The sequence below is a fragment of the Pongo pygmaeus genome, chromosome 20 (assembly GCF_028885625.2).
Source record: "Pongo pygmaeus isolate AG05252 chromosome 20, NHGRI_mPonPyg2-v2.0_pri, whole genome shotgun sequence".
Classification (NCBI taxonomy): Eukaryota; Metazoa; Chordata; class Mammalia; order Primates; family Hominidae; genus Pongo; species Pongo pygmaeus.
In genome coordinates, this window is record NC_072393.2 from 53,770,034 (window position 1) to 53,788,361 (window position 18,328).

Sequence of the window (18,328 nt, forward strand, 5' to 3'; positions counted from 1 at the left end):
CTCATGCCCCCTTGGCCCATTGCTCTTGGGTTTTTGAGGGTGGGGGAGTGTTTTGATCTGGGGTTGTGAGGCCTTCTTCCACATGCATTTGTTGAGCACCTGCTGAGTACCAGGCCCCGTTCTAGGCTCAAGGGGTTCAATATGAACAAGGCAGACAGGAGTCCCTGCTAAGCCGGTACGCTGACTTGTTAGTGGGGAAGGCGGGTGGTAAACAGCTAAGCCATATCAAGCCAGTTCTTCTTATTTCCGGTAGGGTTCTATAATCTCTGCATACACTCTGAGAATTAGTGAATACTGAGCCATTGCCCCCAGGGAGACAGGGTTAGGTTTCTAAGGGCCTCTGGTCACCACAGTTCGGTCATTACATCACCTTAGTTTACGTGTGTTGCTGTTTAAAAACACTTCTTTATGTATTTTTGAGACGGGCTCACTCTGTCACCCAGGCTGGAGTGCAGTGGCACGATTGTGGCTCACTGCAGCCTTGATCTCCCGGGCTCAAGTGATCCTCCCACTTCAGCCTCCCGAGTAGCTGGGGTTATAGGCGCACCACCACGCTTAGCTATTTTTTTAAAAATTTTTTTGTAGCAATGGGATCTCACTATGTTGCCCAAGCTAGTCTGGAACTCCACGGTTCGAGTGATCCTCTGGCTTTGGCCTCTCAAAGTGCTGGGAATACAGACGTGAGCCACCACGCCCAGCCCTAAAGATACCTTATTTAATTTATATTGTTGATTCATTCACATCGAAGTCATGCCAACAGCACTATAACTGGAACCTGGAGCAAGCTTATTTCACACATATGTTTTATCTTTTCTCCAAAGGCACATCACAGCTTCTTGGCGCTTTAAGGTCACTAGACTGCACTTCAGCTGTACGCTTGGGCCCATTTTAAACAATGAATCACCAACAAAAAGCACAAAAATGTGAAAAGCGTGGGACTAGATAAACCAAGAAAAGGACGCGTGTTTATGGTGTGAGAGCCAAAACGAGGGCAGAATGTCACCTTATTCAACCTCAGCTGGGAACGTGTGTGTTGGGCAACTTGATATTTTGCTGCCCTGTGTGTGTCGAGAGTCTTGACTTGGGGGTCACAAAGAACTTTTGATGAGCAGATAAAATGTACAAATATGGCATTTGCAAATAGTGAGGGTCCACTGTAAATGTGTACAGTGTCAGATACCCATATAAAGAAGAATCAGGCCGGGCACGGTGGCTCACACTTGTAATCCCAGCACTTTGGGAGGCCAAGTCGAGCGGGTCACCTGAGGTCAGGAGTTTGAGACCTGCCTGGCCAACATAGTGAAACCCCGTCTCTGCTTAATAAAAAATAGGTATATATACAAAAATTAGCTGGCATGGTGTGGCACGCGCCTGTAGTCCCAGCTACTTGGGAGGCTGAGGCAGGAGAATCGCCTGAACCCAGGAGATGGAGGTTGCAGTGAGACAAGACTGTGACACTCCAGCCTGGGCAACAGAGTGAGACTCTATCCCCCCACCAAAAAAAAAAGAAGAAAAAAAAAATCATGCTAGGTGTATTAGTCCCCTCAAGCTGCTATAACAAAATGCCCCAAACAGGGCAGCTTAAAACAACAGATATTTATTCTCCCACAGCCCTAGAGGCTTGAAGTCTGAAAACAAGGTGGCATCAGGGCCATGCCCTCTCCAGAGGTGCTAGGGAAGGATCCTTCCTTGCCTCTGCCAGTTTCTGGTGGCCCCAGGTTCTCCTTGGCTTGTGGTTGAATCAGTCCAATCTCTGGCTGACTTCCCACTGTATCTCTTCTCTTCTAAGGGCTTCAGCCATATTGGATTTTTGCCCATCCTACCAGTATGCCCTTGTCATAACTTAATAATATCTGCAAAGATCCTGATTCCTTTTTCTTTTTCTTCTAGCTTTCTTTTCTTTTTCTTTTTCTTTTTTTGAGACGGAAGTCTTGCTCTGTCGCCCAGGCTGGAGTGCAGTGGCGGGATCTCGGCTCACTGCAATCTCCGCCTCCAGGGTTTAAGTGATTCTCCTGCCTCAGCCTCCTGAGTAGCTGGGACTACAAGCATGTGCCACCACGCCCAGCTAACTTTTTGTATTTTTAGTAGAGACAGGGTTTCACTGTGTTAGCCAGGATGGTCTCGATCTCCTGATCGCATGATCCACCTGCCTCAGCCTCCCAAAGTGCTGGTATTACAGGTGTGAGCCACCATGCCCCGCCCTTCTAGCTTTCTTCAGATCAGAGACCCTGATTCCAAATAAAATTACATTCACAGGCACTAGGGTTAGGACATCAGCATGTATTTTGAGAGGACAGAACAACTCAATCCATAATGCAGCGTTAGGAGGTGTGTCACAGGTGAGTGACAATTATCTGGGCTGGTGGTGTAGGGGTAAGAGAATTTACCAAGACAGTGGTAGGTTAAAAAAAAAAAAAAAAAGCAGATTTATGGGCTCATGCCTATATTCCCAACTCTTTGGGAGGTGGGCAGATCACTTGAGGTCAGGAGTTCAAGACCAGCCTGACTAACATAGTGAAACCCCATCTCTACTAAAAATACAAAAATTGGCCAGGCGTGGCGGCAGGCACCTGTAATCCCAGCTACTCAGGAGGCTGAGGCAGGAGAATCACTTGAACCCAGGAGGCAGAGGTTGTAGTGAGTTGAGATCGTGTCATTGCACTCCAGCCTGGGTAACAAGAGTGAAACTCCATCGAAAAAATAATAATAAATAAAAATACAAAAATTAGCTGGGCATGGTGATGCACACCTGTAGTCTCAGCTATTTGGGAGCTGGGAGGATCACTTGAGCCCAGGAGGCAGAGGTTGCAGTGAGCCAAGACTGCACCACTGCACTCCAGCCTGGGCAACAGAGTGAGACTCCATCAAAAAACAAACAAACAAAAAAGGCAGATTTATGAAATAAAGTAGGAAAATGCACTGCAAGGTTGCAATGGGCGACACAGCCAGGGAGAAGCTGACTGCAAAGAAACATAGCCTTGCTGGGGGTTGTATAGGATGGAGTTAGTTTTTTCGTTTGTTTTTTAGATAGAATCTCGGTCTGTCACCCAGGCTGGAGTGCAGTGGCATGATCTCAGCTCACTGCAACCTCCGCGTCTCGGGTTCAAGCAATTCTCCTGCCTCAGCCTCCTGAGTAGCTGGGATTACAGGCACCCATCACCATGCCCAGCTAATTTTTGTGTTTTTAGTAGAGACGGGGTTTCATCATGTTGGCCAGGCTGGTCTCGAACTCCTGACCTCAAGTAATCCGTCTGCCTCTGCCTCCCAAAGTGCTGGGATTACAGGCGTGAGCCACTGCACCCGGCATATAGGAGAGAGTTCATGCTGTGTGCTGAAGAGGGCTTTGTGCAGTACTGATAATGCCAGGGTTACAGTGAGCTCACTTGCAGGTGTCTGGTGATACTTCGGCTCAGGAAGATTGAGTTATTTGTACAGGAGGGCTACGTCCTGGACAGTAAAGAAAGGCAGACCTGTAACTTAGCTGCTTTATCTTTTTGCTTTCCTGCGTTCTCAGCAGCCTGACTCTTCCTAATTAGGACTCCGCAAGTGGGCAAGGCAGCTGTCAGGCCCTAGTATGCCTTTGTGTGAACTAGAAAAGGGCACCCCTCTCTCCTGGGCCCAGAATTTGAAGAGCAGAGCGTGAGCTGGGCTCCAGCCCCCTCTCACCCATTCAATGAGTGCCTTGTGCAGTGAACAACCTGCCCAACTGCACATCAGGGCCCTCGGGATCAGGTGGGAAGGGAAGGATTCTTTGAGGAGGTGATATTTGAGCAGAGATATGCAGGAAAAGAGGGAGGAAGCCACAGGAGAGCTCTCAGGGAAGAGCATCCAAGGAAGAGGGAACTGCCAGTGCAAAGGCCCTGTGGCAGGAGCCTGCCTGGAGTGTCGAGGAACAGCGAAAAAGCCAATGCGGCTGCAGCCCATAAGTGATGGGGAGAGGTCTGGAGGTGAGGTCCGAGAGGGAACAAAGGACACCTCATCGTGCGGGACCGTGTCCTCCATGGGGATGATTTCACTGTTAACACTGAGTGAGACGGGAGCTTCAGGAGGGCCCTGAGCGAACTTAGGTTCACCAGCACCCTCTGGTGGCTGTTTGGGGGAATAGACGAGCGGCAAGGGCGGAAACCAAGTGCAGCGAGGAGGTGATTTGCTGTGAGTCGAGGTGGGTGGTGGTGGCGGCTGGACCGGGGTGATGCACCCTGTTTCTCTGCAGGCCCCTGGAAGTGTTTTGTTTGTTTATTTCTTTGGTTGTTTTTGAGACACAGGGTCTCGGCCCAGCACAGTGGCTTGCTCCTGTAATGCCAGCACTTTGGGAGGCAGAGGCATGTGGATCACCTAAGGTCAGAAGTTCGAGACTAGCCCAGCCAAAATGTCGAAATCCGGTCTTTACAAAAAAAAAAAAAAAATAGCTGGGTGTGGTGGTGTGCGTCTGTGGTCCCAGCTACTGGGGAGGCTGAGATGAGAGGATTGCTTGAGCCCAGGAGATGGAGGTTGCAGTGAGCTGAGATTGCGCCACTGGGCGATACAGCCAGACCTTGTCTTAGAGAGACAGAGAGACAGAGACAGACAGAGACAGAGAGAGAGAGAGAGAAGGTCTCACTGGGTCACCCAGGCTGGAGTGCAGTGGTGCAATCACAGCTCACTAAAGCCTCGAACTCCTGGGCTCAAAAGATCCTCCTGCCACAGCCTCCTGAGTAGGTGCATACCACCTCGCCTGGCTAATTTTTATTGTTTTATTTTTATTTTTGTAGAGACAGGGGTCTCACTGGCCTATAGCAGTCCTCCCGCATCAGCCTCCCAAAGTGGTGGGATTACAGGCATGAGCCATGGCAATGGGCCCCCTGGGGTTGTGTGTGGGTGGGAAACTGATATCTGGGGTCTCAGAGGGATGGACCATCCCCTTTCCTAGCTCTGGAACTACTCCCTCCACGTGTGAAATAAAGCACTATAGGAAAACAGCTGTTTTTTAAAAAAATAATAATAATTTGGCCGGGCAGGGTGGCTCACGCCTGTAATCCCAGCACTTTGGGAGGCTGAGGCAGGCGGATCACGAGGTCAGGAGATCAAGACCATCCTGGCTAACACGGTGAAACCCCGTCTCTACTAAAAATACAAAAAAATTAGCCGGGCATGGTGGCGGGCGCCTGTAGTCCCAGCTACTCAGGAGGCTGAGGCAGGAGAATGGCGTGAACCCGGGAGGCGGAGCTTGCAGTGAGCCGAGATCCCACCACTGCACTCCAGCCTGGACGACAGAGTGAGACTCCATCTCAAAAAAAAAAAAAAAAAAAATAGAAAATAAATAAATAAATAAATTTTTTTTGAGATGGAGTCTCGCTCTGTTGCCCAGGCTATAGTGCAGTGGCACAATCTTGGCTCACTGCAACCTCCTCCTCCTGGGTTCAAGCCATTCTCCTGCCTCAGCCTCCCAAGTAGCTGGAATTACAGGCATGTGCCACCATGCCTGGCTAATTTTTTTGTATTTTTGGTAGAGACAGGGTTTCACCATATTGCCCAGGCTGGTCTTGAACTCCTGGGCTCAAGCGATCCACCCTCCTCGGCCTCCCAAAGTGTTGGGATTTCAAGTGTGAGCCACTGCGCCCGGCCTAAATGGCTGTTTCTTAACATCCTTGGATCACAAAACTCTCAGAGAGACTCTCCTGAAAGACCCCTCCTGATTACTCACAAGGACTCGCCCACAATTTCCACGGGCTCCAGGACTCAGTTCTGGAAGTCTGACTGCCTGCAGGCAGAGCAGAAGAACAGCAGTGACTAACCTTTACTAAACAGGGAACCACGTGGGTTAGCGTATTTGGTCCTCACAGCAGCCCCAGCATGGGAACTAATAGGCCCAGCTTGCGGGTGAGGAAACTGAGGCCCCAAAGATGTAGTACATGGCAGACTGGGCTGTGAGCCAACCTGCCTCAATGCATTCATTAGAGAGAGCTGGCTGTGGGGCCAGTGAGCGATGAGTGCTGGGTGCGGTGGCTGATGCCTGTAATCCTGGCACTTTGGGAGGCCAAGGCGGGTGAATTGCCTGAGCTCAGGAGTTCGAGACTAGCCTGGGCAACATGGTGAAACCTATTCTCTACTAAAAAATACAAAAAATTAGCCAGGCCTGGTGGTGGGCACCTTTGGTCCCTGCTACTGGGGAGGCTGAGGCATGAGAATCGCTTGAACCTGGGAGGCAGAGGTTGCAGGGAGCTGAGATCGCACCACTACACTCCAGCCTAGGAAAGAGTGTGAGACTCTGTTTCCAAAAAAAAAGAAAACAGAAAAAAAAATCCACAACTGCAAACCGATGAACGCATCAGTGATTCCTCTGGGTGGCAGGGACCCAGGTCCTGCTGATGACACTGTGCTTTGCTGCTAACATTTGTGGTTGACAGAAACTCTGAATTTCAGTGAAAACTCCAGCTGTCTTTTTTCCCCCCGCATCTAAGTTCACAGATCCTCCGGAATTTTTTTTTTTTTTTTTTTTTTTTTGAGATGGAGTCTCGCTCTGTCACCCAGGCTGGAGTGCAGTGGCGCGATCTCGGCTCACTGCCAGCTCCGCCTCCTGGGTTCACGCCATTCTCCTGCCTCAGCCTCCCAAGTAGCTGGGACTATAGGCACCTGCCACCAGGCCCGGCTAATTTTTTTGTATTTTTAGTAGAGACGGGGTTTCACCGTGTTGCCAGGATGGTCTCGATCTCCTGACCTTGTGATCCGCCCACCTCGGCCTCCCAAAGTGCTGGGATTACTGGTGTGAGCCACTGCGCCCAGCCGATCCTCCAGAATGTTTTACAACAGGTTGAGAAGCCCTGGGGTAGAAGCAAAACAAGACTTTCCCATCAGACAACTCTGGCTCAACTCCGAGTTCTTCCACACCTTGGCAGGCCAAACTCTCCTTTTTTTTTTTTTTCTTTTGAGACAGGGTCTTCTTCTGTCACCCAAGCTGGAATGCAGTGGCGCGATCATAGCTCACTGCAGCCTCGGCCTCCTAGGCTCCAGTAATCCTCCCACCTCAGCCTCCCAAGTAGCTGGGACCACAGGTATGCACCACCACACTTGGCGAATTTTTAGATTTTTTTATCTTGCAGAGATGAGGTCTCACTATGTTGCCCAGGCTGGTCTTGAACTCCTAGCCTCAAGCAATCCCCTGCCCCAGCCTCCCAAAGTGCTGGGATTACAGACATGAGCCACTGCACCCAGCTCTGAGTCTCCACTTCCTTGTACTTCAACTTTCCCATCTGAGACATAGCAATAATAATAATAATAACAATAATAACAGGACTTGCCCTCCTGGGGGAAGGGAGATGATTTAGGTGATGTTTTTGGAACAGGGCCTGTCTCCTAGCAGTAACAACATTAACGTAAGTTATCATTGAGCTCCAGACCTTTTATATATTATATATATAATAGTAATATTATAGTAATATGTTATTGGTTGGGCCTGCTGGTGCATGCCTGTAATCCCAGGTACTCGGGAGGCTGAGGCACGAGAATCGCTTGAGCCTGGGAGGCAGAGGTTGCAGTGAGCCGAGATCACACCATGGCACTCCAGCCTGGGTGACAGAGCAAGAGTCTACCTCCAAAAAAAATAGAAAAAAATAGATAAAAATAAATAATATGTTATAACTATATTATAATAATATAATATATAATATCAGTTTTATTGAGATATAATTCAGAAGCCATGCAATTCACCCATTTAAAGCATACAATTCGGTTGGGCATGGTGGCTCATGCCTATAATCCCAGCACTTTGGGAAGCTGAGGTGGGTAAATCACTTGATGTCAGAAGTTCAAGACCAGCCAGGCCAACATGGTGAAACCGCATGTCTGCTAAAAATACAAAATTAGGCCAGGCCCAGTGGCTCACGCCTATAATCCCAGCACTTTGGGAGGCCGAGGTGGGCAGATCACGAGGTCAGGAGATCGAGACCATCTTGACTAACACGGTGAAACCCTGTCTGTACTAAAAATACAAAAAATTAGCCTGGCATGGTGGTGGGCGCCTGTAATCCCAGCTACTCGGGAGGCTGGGGCAGGAGAATGGCGTGAACCTGGGAGGTGGAGCTTGCAGTGAGCCGAGATCGCGCCACTGCACTCCAGCCTGTGCGACAGAGCGAGACTCTGACTCAAAAAAAAAAAAAAAAAAAAAAAAATTAGCCAAGTGTGGTGGCATGCACCTGTAATCCCAGCTACTTGGGAGATTGAGGTAGGAGAACAGTTTGAACCCTGGAAGCGGAGGTTGCAGTGAGCTGAGATCGTGCCACTGCACTCCAGCCTGGGCGATAGAGTGAGACTGTCTCAAAAACAAATCAAAAACAAAAACCCCAAAACTCCTGTTTCTTGGAGATATGATGAGGGTTCGATGAGCTAATACATGCATGCAAAGAGCTCAGAGTGGCACCTGCACATAGGAATGGCTCAGTCAACATTAGGGATTGTTTCTACAAATGTTTACTGAGCACCTGCAGGGAGTTGGGCATTGTGCAAAGCCCTCACGGGGCTCATGTTCTCAGGGCAAAGACAGTCCCTTGGGCAGAGAAATGTGGAATATGCAGAGTGGTTGGAAGGGCTGTAGAGAAAAATAGGGCAGTGATAAGAGGTAGAGAGCGGGTTCTACCTCAGGCAGGGCGATCCTGGAGGACTTCTCTGAGGAGGTGACATTTGAGCAGGGACCTGAAGGAGGGGAGAGAGTGAGGCATTCAGATCCCTATGGGGAAAGTACTCCATGGAGAGGAGTCAGCAAGTGCAAAGGCTGTGAACTTGGAGGGTTGTGGGTGTGTCTGAGGAACGGTGAGGAGGCCACGGTGGCTGGAGCTGCCTGAGGAACGGGGACAGGGGAGATGTAGGTGGATCATGCTAGGCTTTGTGGGCCTTGGTGTGGACTTTGGCTTTTACTCTGAGAGAGAGGAGAGCCGGGAGGGTTGTCAGCCAAGAAGTTTCATGAACTCCGTTAAGTTTTAATATTAATATTATTTTTATTTATTTATTTGCGATGGAGTCTCACTCTGTCGCCCAGGCTGGAGTGCAGTGGCGTGATCTTGGCTCACTGCAACCTCTGCCTCCTGGGTTCCAGTGATTCTCCTGCCTCAGCCTCCCAAGTAGCTAGGACTACAGGCACGTGCCTGCACCCAGCTAATTTTTGTTTATTTATTTATTTTTGAGACAGAGTCTCTCTCTGTCCCCAGGCTGGAGTGCAGTGGCGTGATCTTGGCTCACTGCAAGCTCCGCCTCCCCTGTGTTTAAGTGATTCTCCTGCCTCAGCCTCCCAAGTAGCTGGGACTATAGGCGCCCGCCACCACGCCCAGCTAATTTTTTGTATTTTTAGTAGGGACAGAGTTTCACCGTGTTAGCCAGAATGGTCTCGATCTCCCGACCTCGTAATCCGCCCGCCTCGGCCTTCCACGTATTTTTAGTAGAGATGGTTTTGCACCATGCTGGCCAGGCTGGTCTTGAACTCCTGACCTCAAGTGATCCACCCACCTCAGCCTCCCAAAATGCTGGGATTACAGGCGTGAGCCACCACGCCCGGTCCTATTATTATTATTTTTTTTACAGGTGAGGTCTCGCTCTGTCACCCAGGCTGGAGTGCAGTGGCACAATCATAGATCACTGCAGCCTCCACCTCCTGGGTTCAAGCGATCCTCCCACCTCAGCCTTCCAAGTTGCTGGGATTACAGGTGTGCACCCCTGTGCCTGGCTAAATTATTTTATTATTTTTTATTTTTTTTAATAGACATGAGGTCTCGCTATGTTGCTTAGGCTGGTCTTGGACTCCCGGCCTCAAGCAATCTTCCCAAAGTGTTAGGGTCTTTGGCCTTCCAAAGTGTTAGGGTTACAGGCGTGAGCCAGGGCGCCCGACCTAAGTTATTGTTACTATTATTGCTGCTGCTCTTGTGATTCCCGTGTTAAGAAGAGAGACAGACTGGGGAGCAGCCCAACGCCGGAGGCGGAGGTGGAATTCGAACCCCAGGCTGGACGCTGGAGCTCTCGCCCGCCGTGCTAAGGCGTCTTCCCCACTCCCCACAAGGGGGCGCCAGAGGCCGGGCGCCCGGTTTTGAGGGGGGGCGCCTCGTCCCGCCCCTCCCTCCTGTGCTCCCTGCCGTCCTCCCTGCTCCGGGCCCCACCCGGCTCAGACGGCTCCGGACGGGACCGCGAGCACAGGCCGCTCCGCGGGCGCTTCGGATCCTCGCGGGACCCCACCCCCGCCCAGCCTACCCAGCCCGCTGCAGCCGCCAGCGCGCCCCGTCGGTGAGTGCTCCCAGCACCGCAGCTGTCGCCTCCCGACCCCCGCCCAAGCCTGCCCGGTTCCTCATGTCTGACCCCTGCTCCCCGCCACCCTGTCCCCAGTCTGTAACGGTCTCCCCAGGTGTCCCCCAGTCACCCCCAGTCTTCACCAGTCCCCCCAGTCTGTAAACATGTCCCCCACTTTTCCCACTCTTCCCACTCTTCCTCCAGTCTTTCGAAGCCTCTCCCACTCCCCCAATCTCCTCCATCCTCCCCCAACACGCCTCCCTATCCCCTGGCTAGAGGAGATCCTCTCTGCAGGGTCTCCCTCCACGCCCTCATCCATATCGGCTACCTTGGTCCCTCCAGCCACTCAAGAGCCCCTCTCCTGCCTCACCAGCTCCATCGGCCACCGCTGATGGCATTCTTCCCAGCTCTCTCTCAGGGCCCTCCCTGCCTGGGACACCGCCCAGAGCCCTCTCCCTCTGCCCACATCCCAGATCCTGCCTCTCTTTTCCGTTCCTGCCACTCCTTTACGAACTCCTTTTCCTTTTATCTCCCCTACCCCCGGCCATCCCTTTTAAAAGTCTCATGATTTTATGGATTTTAGCATATTTGATTTGCAGTTATTTTGATGCTCAAATTGCCCCATTTTTGGCCACTGGGCGCCCCTGCAAGCTGGGTCCTCTGTCCCTGTAACATGCCCTATCGGCCTTTGAGCACTTCCTCACCGTCTGACCCAGGCTCACTTGTTCTTCCCTGCCCCAGCCCTGGAATCCACCATTTCTCTAAGGAGTCCCAGGTTCTTTTAGTGGGGAATGGTATTTAGAGACTCCCATCTCACCAAAAGTTGATTCTTTGAAAACATCAGTAAAATCATAAGCATCAACGGGGACCAATCGTTTTTGTTTTTCTTTTTTAAAAAAAGCAAAGACCCACACATATGGCTGATATCGGGAATGAAAGAGGGGACATCACTACAGATCCTACGGTGAATAAAAGGATAGTAAGGGAAGATAGAGAACACAGTCTGGGTGCTGGAGGTGCTCATTGCTCCTGGGTTGGTCATGGTTAACCTCCCTAACTCAGATCTTTAGACCTATAATAGGATTGCAGCCTCTGAGGTCAGGGTTGCCTGCGTTTGAGTCCCAGCTTGAGCATTTTCTAGCTAAGTGATCTTGGGTAATTTGTTGCTGTCTTCCTGAGCCTCCTTTGCCTTGTTAAAAAAGCAGAGATGAGCCAGCATGGCGGCGCACACCTGTAATCCCAACAATTTGGGAGGCTGAGGTGGGTGGATCGCCTGAGCTCAGGAGTTCGAGACCACCCAGGGCAACATGGTGAAACCCGTCTCTACTAAAAATACACACACACAAAAAAATTAACTGGGTGTGGTGGCACATGCCTCTAGTCCCAACTACTTGGGAGGCTGAGGCAGGAGAATCCCTTGAGCCCCAGAGGTGAAGGTTGCAGTGAGCTGAGATTGTATCACTGCACTACAGCTTGGGCTACAGTGTGAGACTCCATCTCCAAAAAAAAAAAAAAGAAAAGAAAAGAAAAGAAAAGCAGGGATGATAATAGACCTACTTTACAGGGTTATAAAGGTTAAGTTAGTACAGTACCTGGCATGCAGTGATCATAAATGTTGCATTATTTTTCTTGTTAACATCCAGCAGCCCTCATGACCTGGGTGCACCCAGGCAACCTTCTCAGCTCCATTTCTCACCCCTCCTCTTTGTGCCCCTGGGTCTGGCCACCTACCTAGATGTTTCATGGCTCCCAACACACCAGGAACTTTCACACCCCCAGACCTTTGCGTGCACCGTCCTCTGCCTAAATCCCCTTGTCTTGCCTGCTCTTCATGGAGCAGCTCAAAAGTCAACCCTGCCCTGAGTCTTACTGGTGCTGTGGTCTGTTTCTCATGCCCTCCTCTGGATGTCTGGCATATGTCTGGGTCCTTACTGGGGGCTGTGGGTGGGTAGGGGATGATCTCTGGCTCATTTCTGGGTCCACAGTGCCTGAAGCATGGAGTGAGTGATTTCAGTGAAAATGTGTCAAATGATGGAAGGGAGAAGTGAGGAAGAAATAAATGAAGCAATTAAGGAATCCGTTTCTTCCAAGCAGCTTCTGCATGCTTTGCCTTGTCCATCTCTTGGTCTTCCACTATCACCATCAATCCCCCTTCTTCAACCATGTTACCATTAATCTTTCTCCTTCAGCTGGTTCGCTATGCTCTCCCTATTTTTTTTCTTTTTTTTTGAGATGGAGTCTCGCTCTGTCGAGTGCAGTGGTGGGATCTCGGCTCACTGCAACCTCTGCCTCTCGGGTTCAAGTGATTCTGTCTCAGCCTCCCGAGTCGCTGGGACTACAGGTGGCCACCACCACGCCTGGCTAATTTTTTGTATGTTTAGTAGAGACAGTTTCACCATATTGGTTAGGCTGGTCTCAAACTCCTGACCTCAGGTGGTCCACCTGCCTCAGCCTCCCAAAGTGCTGGGATTACAGGCATGAGCCACTGCACCTGGCCTTTTTTTTTTTTTTTTTTTTTTTTTTTTGAGATGGGGTCTTGCTCTGTAGCCCAGGCTGGAGTGCAGTGCAGCGGCATGATCATAGCTCACTGCAGCCTTGAACTCCTGAGCTCAAGCAATCCTCCTGCCTCAGCCTGCCAAAGTGCTAGGACTACAGGCATCCACCACCATGCCCAGTTAATTATTTTTTTTGTAGAGATGGGGGTCTCACTATTTTACCTGGGCTGGTCTTCAACTACTGACCTCAAGCAATCCTCCTGCCTCAGCCTCCCAAAATACTAGGATTACAGGTGTGAGCCATCGCACCTGGCCCAATCTTCCTCCTGCCACCCACTATCCATGCTCTGTGACCACACATATCTGTGCTCCTCCTCCTCCTCCACCCATCCTGTCACCCAGACAGTCTGCACTCAGACCCCTTTCGTCCTCCTCGGCCAGGCCACCCGTGCTCATGCCCTCTCTCCCTCCCACAGGCAGCTCTCCATCTGCACGTCTCTCCGTAAACCCAGTGAGCCGTGTGCAGCTACCATGTTCAGCTGGCTGAAGCGGGGCGGGGCACGGGGCCAGCAGCCCGAGGCCATCCGCACGGTGACCTCGGCCCTCAAGGAGCTGTACCGCACGAAGCTGCTGCCACTGGAGGAGCACTACCGCTTTGGGGCCTTCCACTCGCCAGCCCTGGAGGATGCAGACTTCGACGGCAAGCCCATGGTGCTGGTGGCCGGCCAGTACAGCACGGGCAAGACCAGCTTCATCCAGTACCTGCTGGAGCAGGAGGTGCCCGGCTCCCGCGTGGGGCCCGAGCCCACCACCGACTGTTTTGTGGCCGTCATGCACGGGGACACTGAGGGCACCGTGCCCGGCAACGCCCTCGTCGTGGACCCGGACAAGCCCTTCCGCAAACTCAACCCCTTCGGAAACACCTTCCTCAACAGGTGTGCCAGCCGCGAGCCCAGGGCGCATCTTTCTTTTTCTTTTTGTTAAGACGGAGTTTCCTTTCTTTTCGCCCAGGCTAGAGTGCAGTGGTGCGATCTCGGCTCACGGCAACCTCCACCTCCTGGGTTCAAGCGATTCTCCTGCCTCAGCCACCTGAGGAGCTGGGATTACAGACACCCACCACCACCCCCAGCGAGTTTTTGTATTATTAGGTACAGATGGGGTTTCACCATGTTGGTCAGGCTGGTCTTGAACTCCTGGCCTCAAGTGATCCACCTGCCTCAGCCTCCCAAAGTGTTGGGATTACACGCGTGAGCCAACGCGCCCGGCCCTGGGGACGCATCTTTCTGTCCCGGGGGTGCATCTTGTTGTCCCCCTTCTCTGTCCCCTCCCTGACTGTGTTTCCCTCCTTCTCAGCCCCAATTCCCTTCTCTCTACCCAGTTCTTCCCTGCCTGTCTCTGCTCTCTTATCCAGGGGAGCACCTAGGCTAGTGAAGTCAGCATGCCTGGTTCAAATCCCGGCCAGCTGGGTGGCCTCAGGCAAATGACTTGACCTCTCTGCCCTTCTTGTAGCCTCATCTGCAAAATGTGGATCAATCACCTTGGGCTAGGCCCGGTGACTCACGCCTGTAATCCCAGCGCTTTGGGAGGCCGAGGCAGGCGGATCGCTTGAGGCCAGGAGTTGGAGACCAGCCTGGCCAACATGGTGAAACCCCGTCTCTATCAAAAACACAAAAAATTAGCTGGGCGTGGTGGTTCGCGCCTGTAATCCCAGCTACTCGGGAGGCCGAGGCAGAAGAATTGTTTAACCTGGGAGGCGGAAGTTGCAGTAAGCCGAGACCGTGCCACTGCATTCCAGCCTGGGCAACAGAGCGAGACTCTGTCTATTAAAAAAAAAAAAAAAAAAAAAGGGATCAGGATCACCATGGTCTCTGTGCCATGGTTGCTGTGAGGACTTGGAATAGCACCTGGCGGCCAGGTGTGGTGGCTCACACCTGTAATCCCAGCACTTTGGGAGGCTGAGGCGGGCAGATCACTTGAGGCCAGAAGTTTGAGACCAGCGTGGCCAACGTGGTGAAACCCCGTCTCTACTAAAAATACAAAAATTAGCTGGGTGTGGTGGTGCCCACCTGTAATCCCAGCTGCTCAGGAGGCTTAGGCAGGAGAATCACTTGAACTCGGGAGGCGGAGGTTGCAGTGAGCTGAGATAGTGCCATTGCACTCCAGCCTGGGCGACAACAGCAAAACTCTGTCTCAAAAAAAAAAAAAAAAAAGAACAGTACTTGGCACAAATTAAATGCTCACTGAACATGAGCTGTGGCTGGTTATAGCTCTGAGATGGTCCTGGTCGCCCTTTTTCTGTCCGGTGTCTTTCTTTGCCCATACAGGATGCTTTGCCATGTGGTCCTGAGTCCCTCTTCATGTTTTCTTCATGTTTTCCCTCCTTCTGTCCTTCCCTGTTGACCCCTGACCCTCCTTCTGCCCCCAGGTTCATGTGTGCCCAGCTCCCTAATCAGGTCCTGGAGAGCATCAGCATAATCGACACCCCGGGTATCCTGTCGGGTGCCAAGCAGAGAGTGAGCCGCGGTAAGTGGGGCCAGACCCTGGGGTCTGAGCGAGGAGGGGCTGGGGCCTGGACTTCTGGGTCTGAGGGAGGAAGGGCTGGGGGCCTGGACTCCTGGGTCTGAGGGAGGAGGGGCTGGGGCCTGGACTCCTGGGTCTGAGGGAGGAAGGGCTGGGGCCTGGACTCCTGGGTCTGAGGGAGGAGGGGCTGGGGGCCTGGACTCCTGGGTCTGAGGGAGGAGGGGCTGGGGGCCTGGACTCCTGGGTCTGAGGGAGGAGGGGCTGGAACCTGGACTCCTGGGTCTGAGGGAGGAGGAGCTGGGGTCTGGACTCCTGGGTCTGAGGGAGGAGGGGCTGGGGCCTGGACTCCTGGGTCTGAGGGAGAGGGGCTGGGCCTGGACTCCTGGGTCTGAGGGAGGAGGGGCTGGGACCTGGACTCCTGGGTCTGAGGGAGGAGGAGCTGGGGTCTAGACTCCTGGGTCTGAGGGAGGAAGGGCTGGGGCCTGGACTCCTGGGTCTGAGGGAGGAGGAACTGGGGCCTGGACTCCTGGGTCTGAGGGAGGAGGGGCTGGGGCCTGGACTCCTGGGTCTGAGGGAGGAGGAGCTGGGGTCTGGACTCCTGGGTCTGAGGGAGGAGGGGCTGGGGCCTGGACTCCTGGGTCTGAGGGAGGAGGAGCTGGGGTCTGGACTCCTGGGTCTGAGGGAGGAGGGGCTGGGGGCCTGGACTCCTGGGTCTGAGGGAGGAGGGGCTGGGGGCCTGGACTCCTGGGTCTGAGGGAGGAGGAGCTGGGGTCTGGACTCCTGGGTCTGAGGGAGGAGGGGCTGGGGCCTGGACTCCTGGGTCTGAGGGAGAGGGGCTGGGGGTCTGGACTCCTGGGTCTGAGGGAGGAGGGGCTGGGGGTCTGGACTCCTGGGTCTGAGGGAGGAGGGGCTGGGGCCTGGACTCCTGGGTCTGAGGGAGGAGGGGCTGGGGGCCTGGACTCCTGGGTCTGAGGGAGGAGGGGCTGGAACCTGGACTCCTGGGTCTGAGGGAGGAGGAGCTGGGGTCTGGACTCCTGGGTCTGAGGGAGGAGGGGCTGGGGCCTGGACTCCTGGGTCTGAGGGAGAGGGGCTGGGCCTGGACTCCTGGGTCTGAGGGAGGAGGGGCTGGGACCTGGACTCCTGGGTCTGAGGGAGGAGGAGCTGGGGTCTAGACTCCTGGGTCTGAGGGAGGAAGGGCTGGGGCCTGGACTCCTGGGTCTGAGGGAGGAGGAACTGGGGCCTGGACTCCTGGGTCTGAGGGAGGAGGGGCTGGGGCCTGGACTCCTGGGTCTGAGGGAGGAGGAGCTGGGGTCTGGACTCCTGGGTCTGAGGGAGGAGGGGCTGGGGCCTGGACTCCTGGGTCTGAGGGAGAGGGGCTGGGCCTGGACTCCTGGGTCTGAGGGAGGAGGGGCTGGGACCTGGACTCCTGGGTCTGAGGGAGGAGGAGCTGGGGTCTGGACTCCTGGGTCTGAGGGAGGAGGGGCTGGGGCCTGGACTCCTGGGTCTGAGGGAGGAGGGGCTGGGGGTCTGGACTCCTGGGTCTGAGGGAGGAGGGGCTGGGCCTGTACTCCTGGGTCTGAGGTAGGAGGGCCTGGGGTCTGGACTCCTGGGTCTAGAGGAGGAGGGGCAGTGTCTCCGCTGGGACCTGGGCCTGTGTCCTCTGGCCCTGGCTGGCGAGGCAGCTGCAGGGAGCTAGTGGAAGCCATGACTGCTCCATGCTGGCTCGCATTGATGGGTGGGGGAGGTGTGTGGGTGACCACGTGGTGGGAGTGGGCAGGAGCTGCACGTCTGGGCAGGCAGGAAGGATGGGAAGGGAGAGATGAAGAGGGACAGGGATTCCGAGGCAGTGAGACAGCGATGCAGGGAGACACAAGGCCCGGAGATGAGGCAGAGCCCGGGCAGGGGAGGCTGGGCCCTGCGAGCTCCTAGCTCTGCGTCTGGGCCACAGATGGGGCCGAGAAGGGGATGGGAAGGGAATTTGGGTGGGGGCCAAGGCCAGGCCTGGAATTTATAAACAGCTGTGCAAGGAGAGCGGCAGGGGGTGGATTCCAGCTGGGGCCTCTGGGTGTGCTGAGCCCCCACCACCCCTGCTCAGCCCAGCTCAGCATCTGTGATCCTCCAGCCCCACAGATCTGTGTCCCCCACCCCCCATGGCCTTGGAGGCCTGGAACTGGGGCAAAGGAGGCTGCTATGTGGGGCAGAGGGGATGGGAGGCCCTGGCGAGAAGGCTGGGCCTGGGGTGGGGCGGGGACGCCGGGGGTGACCATGTCCCTGGCCGCCGTCCAGAGGCCCCACGGGAGAAAGGCAGGAGGCAGCTGCAGAAACGATTGGGAGGACGCGCTGCCAGCTGAGGGGGAGGAATTCCTGGGGCTCCCACCCCAGGGCCTGGGCCTGGGACAGCGGGAGGGAGCGGCTCTCTCAGCCAGGGCAGGGGTGCCGGCAGGGGGGTCCAAAGGCCGTGGGTGGTGGGGGAGTGGGGAACGGGGTCTGCCTCCCTGGCCTTGAGGATAGAGGAAGAGGAAGAGAGAGTGCCCAGCTGTTGGTGTGTATGTGTGTGTGTGTGTGACTTTGTGTATATCTTGGGAAAGTGTGTCATTATGAGTGTACTCCTGGGTGTGGTGGTTCCACGCATTTGTGTATAGCAGTGGACGTGCCTCATTGTGGCCATGGCTCTGAGGTTGTGTGACTTTGAATTGTGTACATGCCTCTGTGTGTGTGTGTGTGTGTGCATGTGCCTATAATTGTGGCTGTATGACTTTGTTTTGTTTGTTTTCGAGACAGAGTCTCACTCTGTCGCCCAGGCTGGAGTGGAGTGGCGCGATCTCGGCTCACTGCAACCTTTGCCTCCCGAGTTCAAGTGACTCTTCTGCCTCAGCCTCCTGAGTAGCCAGGACTACAGGCACCCGCTGCACCCATGTCCGGCTAATTTTTGTATTTTTTTTTTTAGTAGAGACGGGATTTCACCATGTTGGCCAGGCTGGTCTCGAACTCCTGACCTCAGGTGATCCTCCTGCCTTGACCTCCCAAAGTGCTGGGCTTACAGGTGTGAGCCACCATGCCTGGCCTGC

General features: G+C 53.9%; 1 protein-coding gene across 1 annotated transcript in view; it reads left to right on the forward strand.

The window, feature by feature from the left end:
- Positions 1 to 10,065: 10,065 nt before the first annotated feature.
- EHD2 (EH domain containing 2) overlaps positions 10,066 to 18,328 on the forward strand; it is a 30,698-nt gene continuing 22,435 nt past the window's right edge. The window contains exons 1-3 of the mRNA XM_054462980.2: positions 10,066 to 10,242; positions 13,217 to 13,675; positions 15,166 to 15,263. Coding sequence (XP_054318955.1) covers positions 13,272 to 13,675; positions 15,166 to 15,263 — 502 coding nt within the window. The 5' untranslated portion in view covers positions 10,066 to 10,242; positions 13,217 to 13,271. The remainder of the gene's footprint in view (positions 10,243 to 13,216; positions 13,676 to 15,165; positions 15,264 to 18,328) is intronic.